Genomic DNA, 7,818 nt, shown 5'->3' with positions numbered 1-7,818 from the left:
CAAATAATTTTTTCCAGTTTCAAAATATTTTTTAGGACACATTGTATGGCTCCAATTTAGTTCCGTAGTCATGTACAGTCAATTTTCTGCTAGGCACACCACATTTTCCCAGTTTTATTTGCTAAAAACAATCACTTACTTTTCTCAGCTATGCAACACTTTATGTTGAGTTATATATATATAATACATCAAACTTTGTAATTATGAGGTGTCATAATGTAAAAATGCCCTAACATAGATTCCTCAGGTATCTCACAACAGAGAGGGATAGCGGAGGAAAACACTCCATCAGTTAGACTTACAAATTAACAGTTTATCAAGTCAAAGAAGTGCAAATAACTCAGCAACATGATACAGTGAGCAGCATCAAAAGCTTCAGACAGGAATGAAAACACCAAACGTCCTGGGTAAACTGTAAAAATAAAAAAATAAAAAAAACAATTAAAAAAAAAAACATAAAAACCCGATTAGCTTTTTTCCGACACTTTGGGCTCGTGAAAAACTTCAAGTATGCTTTTGATCAACTCGATAAAATGCTGTTATTTTGTTGTTACTCCAAACATAACTAAAATGGAGGACCTCCAGGACTAGTAAATCTGCGTCTCTAGAGAAAACTGACCTGAGGAAACAAATCCTTTGTTGCGTCTGACTTGAAACACAAAACCCGTTTAACCGGTTTAAAGAGAGCGTGCGCTCCCACACACACACACACACACACACACACACGCACACACACACACACACAGCAGCACTCCACCTGGTAAGGTGAGTGAATGACGTCACGCCACCTGCTCCCAATAAGAGATGAAGAATGAGGAAGAGTCCGGACACTGGGTAGAGAAGAACATAAGTTACAGCGATGGGGAAAAAAACAACCTCTTCGTGTAGTTAGTTTGTTTAAATAAGACGGATTCAGTGTAAGTCGTTGAAGAATTGGAGCTTTACTGTGTGATGGTAATCGGACGCATTCGAGACTGGTGCGCTCACTTCGCCGAGCGGCACCAGTCTGAGATCAACTTTGCGCTGCTGATCGTTTGTTACATCCTCTACCTCGTCATCGGCGCCGGGATCTTCTCCGCCATCGAGCTGCCCTATGAACGCGAGCTTCGGCAGGAGCTGAAAGAGGCCAGGCAGGACTTCCTTAGCAACAACACCTGCGTGTCCGACGCGCAACTGGAGGAGCTGCTGGCTCGAGCGCTGGAGGCCAGTAATTATGGGGTGTCCGTCCTGGGTAACGACACCGTACGGAACTGGGACTTTGTGTCCTCTCTGTTCTTCACCAGCACCGTGCTGACCACAACAGGTGAGCTAAAATTGGACTTTTTTGTGGTTCCCTTTAAAACGGAGGGATTCTGTGACTATGTTGACCCCTACGTAGCTTAATATTTGAGGCCCGAGAAACCTTCAACAACTTGTATAGAGTATATGCGCAGTTGGAACCGGAAGTTTACACTCAGAAAAAAAGACGTGTACACTTTTTTTATATGTCTGAAGTTAAATCAGACCAAACTTCTCTTGTTTTAGGTCAGTTAGAATTGGTGAATTTATTTGGTAAATGCCGCAACAATGAGAGACAATCTATTAAATATGTATGAATGTGTAATGTGTAAATATGTATGTTACTTATTTCTCCTCAATATTTCGTAGCATTACTTTTGAACTGTATAACTTGGGTCTAAAGTTTTGGGTTTCCTTCCACAAGCTTTTCAGAATAGTTTGCTGGAGTTTTGTCCCATTCCTCCAGACAGAACTGGTGGAAATGAGTCAGGTTTGTAAGCCGCCTCGCTAACACGCCTTTTCAGATCGGACCACACATTCTCTGTCAGATTAAAATCATGGCTTTGTGATTTCCACACTAAAACATTTACTTTGTTTGGCTTAAGCCACTTTGTAACCACAATGGCTCAATGCTTACGGTAATTGTCCATCTGGAAGATCCATTTAAATCCAAGCTTCAAGTTGAAGCTTGGATAAAGCTGATGTCTTTAGATGTTGCTTCGATATTTCCACACAATTACTGGATAATCTTACACCATACATAATATTCTTTCCTCACCTTTTTTATAAGGCTTACCACTTCCTCCAACTGCAAAGAGGCTCCACAGCATGATTATGCCACCCCCATACTTTACAGATGGGATGATGTTCCCAGGTTTACACACTTTTCCTCCAAATGAAACAATGGAGGAAACAACAATGGCCAGGCAGTTCCACTTTAGATTCATCAGACCACAAGACAATAATGAAGGTCTTGTAATTTAGCTTTTTTTATGTTTGTTTCGGTTCTTTCAGCAAATGTACATGAAGGACACACTTCACTGTGGATACATTTAGATGTATTCAAACCAAAACACATTAATCTCTGGAACATAGAACTTCTCTCCTTCCTGAACGGTATGACGGTAGGACATTCCCATCATGTTTGTGCGTAATTGTATTAACAGATGAACCAGCATCTTCAAATATCTGGAAATTGTTCCCAAGAATGAACCAGACTTGTGCAGCTCCACAGTTTTCTTCCTGATAACTTGGCTGATATCTTTTGACTGTACAGTCGTGTCAAACCAGAAAACGGTGTTCAAGGTGCGGCCTTAAAATACATCCACAGGTGTGCCTCCATGTCAGTTTTCAAAGCCATGACATGCTTGACATTCCTCACAGGACTGATGTTGCTACCATGGTTTTTCTTCCACTCAACTTTCCATCAATATAATATAAGTTTTTATGTTTTTGAATTTAATTACTTAAATCATTTTATTTTTTGAGGTTATTGAAGTGTACCTACAACTTAACTGAGACCTAAAGAATCTAAACCAACATTGTTTGGAAATATCCCCCATACTGTAGATGTGTTTTTGGGTTTCCTTATCAAACCCTGGAGGCAGACAACACATGATCATGTTTTATCTGTTAAAGGTGAGGAGATAAACTTTCCCCATCAATGAATGTGAATAAGCACAAATGCAGCTTGAGTGATAGTAGGGACATTTTCTTAGAGTTTTTGACGAGGCTGTTGGGCCGATCTATGAAAACAGAGCTGATCTGAGTTCTGGATTTACCTGTTCATCTAGGTTCCAGCCCTCACCTTTGGGCATGACCTATTAAAGGTGCACTGTGGCAAAAAGAATGGTTTATGGGAGCGATTCAAGGAGGCCTGCAACCAGGAATGTGTAAGAACCCTTGAAGATGCTGGAAGTTTCAAAAGGAAGGAACTATTTATGGAAAACCATTTTCAAATATAACATGTCATATCACTGTAATCCACTGACATTGAACCGCCGACATTCTAGCACAAGCTTAGCATATGAGAAAACGTAATGTTTTCATCCTACTGTTCTTTCAGGCAGCATAAACAAAGAAAGCAAAGATCTTTTCCTATTTATGTCTGTCCTTTGTATTATTCTTATCACATGTGGCCTTGATAGTTTTCTTTTGGTTGTACCTCAGTGTTTCAGTCATTTTACCCAACATCTGTCTATGCTCCCTGTCATTGCTTTTGCTCCTGCAGACCCTCAGATGCCATAATTCAATGTCCTTCTGAATAATTTCCACCATCTCTGCTGACCTTTAACTTCTTTGCTTCTCTACCTGTGAACAAAGCTGCTAGGGAGGGTTTTACTATCGATACTTAGCTATAGTGTTAACACTGATCTAAAAGATTATTTCCTTTTACTTCAAGCTGCCTTAAGCTGAGGAGATCAAGTATCTTGATGTACTGCTCTGCAGTGATGGTAGGGTAGAGTAGGGAACATTGTGTAAAGTAAAGTGGGCTCTACTCTGGTTGATCATGGTGATTTAAGCGCGGATAACAACAAAGCAAATTGTTAACTTTAGAATCTTGTACATCATGTTCAAAGCTTGTTTTGTTTTTTGTTTTTTTTTTAAGTTGTCTTGCTTTTAACTGAGACTGTTTGTTTTGCCTTTTCGTCTCATTGTTGTTTGTGGAAAGCTTCTCCTGTGATTACATGGCACAGCTGACACTTTTTTTTTTTTTGTCTTGTAAGGTTACGGCCACAGCGTTCCTCTGTCGGATGTAGGGAAGGCGTTCTGTATCTTCTACTCCCTCATCGGCATCCCCGTTACCCTCTTCTTCCTCTCCGCCATAGTGGAGAGGCTGGTAGAACTGATATCCCGACGCCCAGTGTCCTACTTTCACCGACGGTGGGCCATGTCAAGACCGAAGCTGGCCGTAATTCACGCTACTTTGCTCAGTACCATCATGGCTCTGCTCTTCCTCTTTATCCCCGCCTGGATCTTTTTCTCCTTGGAAAAAGACTGGAACTTTCTGGAGTCTCTGTATTTCTGCTTCATCTCACTGACGACCATAGGCCTCGGGGATTATGTCCCGGGAGAAAGTCACAGTAAAGAGGACAACCCACATCCACAACTGTACAGGCTGGCTATAACAGGTGAGGAAATGTGCAACACTATTTGATGAATTAAAAAAAAAAAACAAAAACAACAAGATGTTTTAATCTCTAAAAAAATGTAATGCAAGACCATTGCTGTCTGTTTCCTCCATAGACACTGGAAACTGGAAGTCCACACTTTATTTAATCTTATAAACTGTTTTTGCTAAGGTTAGCTGATTTTATTCATGGATTCAAATTTAAACATTGTAAATTGCTAATACTCAACACAACAAACTGGATTTGACTTTTGTTTGCAAATAAAAAGGCCAGTTACTGCTGTATTATAATTTAAGTGTAGCGAAGACAGAAACAAAATAAAAACTATCCTGTTCCCTTTGGTGGAAATGACAGGTAAAAAAAATCCTCTGTTAACTACAATGATCCCTGCAGTAGAAATGACAGGGGGCAGGGGGAGAACGGCTCCAAGAAAACATGGTGGTCCCAACTATGGAAAAAACGATGGCGAAATGACAGCTACAGAAAACTACCTTGGTTCTTGTAGTGGAAATAACAGAAGTAGAAGAACAACCTTCGAAATCTACACTGGCCTCTGAATTGTAAAGCTAGAGTGAAACTATTCTAGCTTCTTCCATGGTACGGAGAGCAGTAGAACAATTTCCCCAGAAAACTACCATATTAGTGGAAATGCTCCCATGGTTCAGTACAACATAACAAAGATGCACTAGAATCAACAACAGCTGCAGGGTGGACCCAGGGTATAGTCAGTGGCCATGTTTTTTTTATTTTTTTTATTGTAACTCCCTGCCCATGAAGGTGCTATAGCCTTAGATAACCATATGGCTTGTGATACCACAAGCATTCAGTAAGTTACCTGGCATTTGCACCTCAAACTTCTCTATTTTCTATTCTGATGTTATTCATGTTGCTAAATTAAGGGGTCAGCTCTAGGGACAGGCATATGGCAGGCATTATTTTTATTTAACTTTGACAACATGTGATCATCTCTGGTTTAAAGCCTAAGATACTTAACCTAATCTGAAGGTTACATCTATTGAAATAAGATGGCAGTTTGTTTCAAATAAATGCAGTTTTTGTGAAAACCCCAAAAATAACAATTCTCATGTTTTAAATTTAAACTATAGATGAGGTTAAAGTTCCCTGATTTATTTTAAACTGATTACACATCAATGCTACGATGATTCTCCCTATATATTTATTACCAGTACTTGTGCGGTGCTTTGTCAAGTCCAGAGGACAAAACAAGAGATCTCATATTTGTGAGATCTCTTTAGTTATTCACCGTTTATGCACATGGTGCATGGTGTTGGTGGCTACCCTAAGGCAGTCTGGCAAAAGCAAGGCTCTATGCACTAGCACCACCATGCCCTCTGACCACCACCAGCAGGCATAGTGGGTGACCAAGGACACAACGACAGAGGTGAAAGGAGGGTGGAATAAACTCCCCCCACAATTACAGAACGTGCTCCTACCACCATCACTGCTATTGTCTTACTGTCTAACACTTCTTACTGCCAGCATCTGGCATGTTTCTGTTTTTGCACCAGTTTCGATATATTTTACAACATCCAAACTAAAAACATGGTCAAAAAATGCAGCAATTTCTTCAATTTTTCATTTTTTTGCTTGCCTTTTTATTACTCCAGGTTTAAGAGGTCTAAAAAGTGTGAGCTATTGAGTGCTTCTCTCTTTGTTTGCCAGATCAGAGCTTGGTTTGGTTAGTCACACTGTTCTTAGCCTCACCCTCACTGTCTTCTTCTGTTTGCTCTTTCAGTTTACTTGCTGCTGGGCTTGGTGTGCGTCCTGGTGGTGTTGGAGACCTGCTACGAGCTTCCCCAGCTCAAACTCTTCAGACGGAGGTTTTATAAGGAAAAGGTTCGGGAGTTGGACTCTGAAACCACCAACATCATCAGTCACGATCAACTCGGCGACCAGAAGCCCGACCCTGCAGATAAAATGGCCACTCAGTTGCCAGTCATCTCTTCTGTCTTACAACAGGCCGATACACTGCGCCAGAATGGCACGTCAACGCCGTACACTCCGGCTTCAGGAACCACTGTTAATGGAAAGTTGTGATAACAGCTGATAGCAATATTAGGGTGTGGTGGAAGTTAATGAACTTGTTGATGAACTTTTCCTTTGTACTCCTGCTTTGTTGGTGCAGAAGTGTGATGTATCTACAGACAGCAGACACTTAGCGGAGACAAAATAGTTTAAAAAGACTGGTTGCTCCCTGCCAACACCAACACAGACGTGTTGTGGAAGGAGGAACCGCCCACTGACTCTTGGCATAGTATTGTTTTCTCCTGTGTTGCTTTTATTCAGCTGCAGATACAGATCACAGAGGAAGGGCCCGGCTCCAAAACAGAGGGAAACCTCACAAGTTTCCAACTCCAAAGTCTTCATGCTTTAACTCTAAAGCAGCAAGGCCAGGCCTAGAGGATTTCATGTCCAGTCCTGGCACATATTTGCATTGGGAATTTGCCTTCTTGGAAGCAGCAAAGTCAACATAGTTGGAAGAATGTGTTACCGTCTGCTAACTCGTTCAGGTGTTCCAGGAAGGAGATCAGTTGTTGGCAATGAATAAATATTTCAGTTCCTGGTTTCTTTTAGAAGGAGGATCAGTCTTTGCATGTAGAAAAAGCTACACTGCAGTGTACAAAATATGCCACTAGAGGGAAGCACTTTCATGTTGCAGGGAGAAGTCTTTAAAATGAAGATATGGATGCAGATGTTTTGCAGCCCGTAATTTCATGAAGGAAGTCTTAAATTGCTGCTGCTTTGAACTGAATGTCACAGTCGATGTTTTTGTGTCCTGTGCCTGTAACCATTTGTATTTGACTAAAGAGAGAGTTTGCCCTGACTTCCAGACAACAATTCGCTGTTATTGTAGATTTTCTGGTTGAGGGCTTTAATAAACACACAACTACAAAATTATTATAAAATCCACCTAGTCTTCTGAGTATGAAATAGATCTTGAAACATAAACGTAGTGCAAGGACATTGAGTTTTTATGCAGTGCCTTGCAAAAGTATTCCTACAATAAATAAAACATTTTTGTTATAGATTAATAAAAGGAGCTCAGAACTACAAAGTCGAAAGGGAACTGAGGCATGGTTTTAAAAATATTTCACAATTAAAATTCTGAGAAGTATTGTGTGCATATGCGCCTCTTGTGGCTTTCTTCCTGCAACTGTTTGATAAAGGCCAGATATGTAGAATATACAACTAAATAATCTTGGCTTCATCTCTAATTAACGCTCTCAATGACTGGCTTGTCAACTTTGGTGGATGGTTTTATATAAAGTCATAGGCAACTATATCTTTGACATATCTCCTGTTTCAGGAAGCTGAGAACAACTGAGATTAAAATACAAGTGGATTTTATTTGCTAATTAGGTAATTTAATAAGGCACTACATTTTATT

At 40.4% G+C, this 7,818-nt stretch overlaps 1 protein-coding gene across 1 annotated transcript; it reads left to right on the top strand.

The window, feature by feature from the left end:
- The first annotated feature begins 795 nt into the window (after positions 1-795).
- Positions 796-7,554, top strand: LOC106915171 (potassium channel subfamily K member 1-like). The gene is made up of 3 exons (XM_014982598.2): positions 796-1,303; positions 4,005-4,409; positions 6,166-7,554. Exons 1-3 carry the CDS (start codon positions 952-954, stop codon positions 6,465-6,467), a joined length of 1,059 nt encoding a protein of 352 aa, XP_014838084.2. The 5' UTR covers positions 796-951; the 3' UTR covers positions 6,468-7,554.
- Positions 7,555-7,818: the final 264 nt, after the last annotated feature.

This window comes from Poecilia mexicana, unplaced genomic scaffold (genome assembly GCF_051168715.1).
Source record: "Poecilia mexicana isolate PSO_F unplaced genomic scaffold, ASM5116871v1 scaffold_19, whole genome shotgun sequence".
NCBI lineage: Eukaryota > Metazoa > Chordata > Actinopteri > Cyprinodontiformes > Poeciliidae > Poecilia > Poecilia mexicana.
Note: the sequence above shows the minus strand (reverse complement) of the source record. Positions and strands in the feature narration are given on the sequence as shown.

What these genes read in the sequence shown, in the direction of transcription:
- LOC106915171 (XM_014982598.2), top strand. Translation starts at nt 952, where the DNA reads ATGGTAATCGGACGCATTCGAGACTGGTGCGCTCACTTCGCCGAGCGG. An exon ending in CACCGTGCTGACCACAACAG is followed by an intron (nt 1,304 to 4,004) that starts GTGAGCTAAAAT and finishes TTGTCTTGTAAG; the next exon opens with GTTACGGCCACAGCGTTCCT. An exon ending in GTACAGGCTGGCTATAACAG is followed by an intron (nt 4,410 to 6,165) that starts GTGAGGAAATGT and finishes TTGCTCTTTCAG; the next exon opens with TTTACTTGCTGCTGGGCTTG.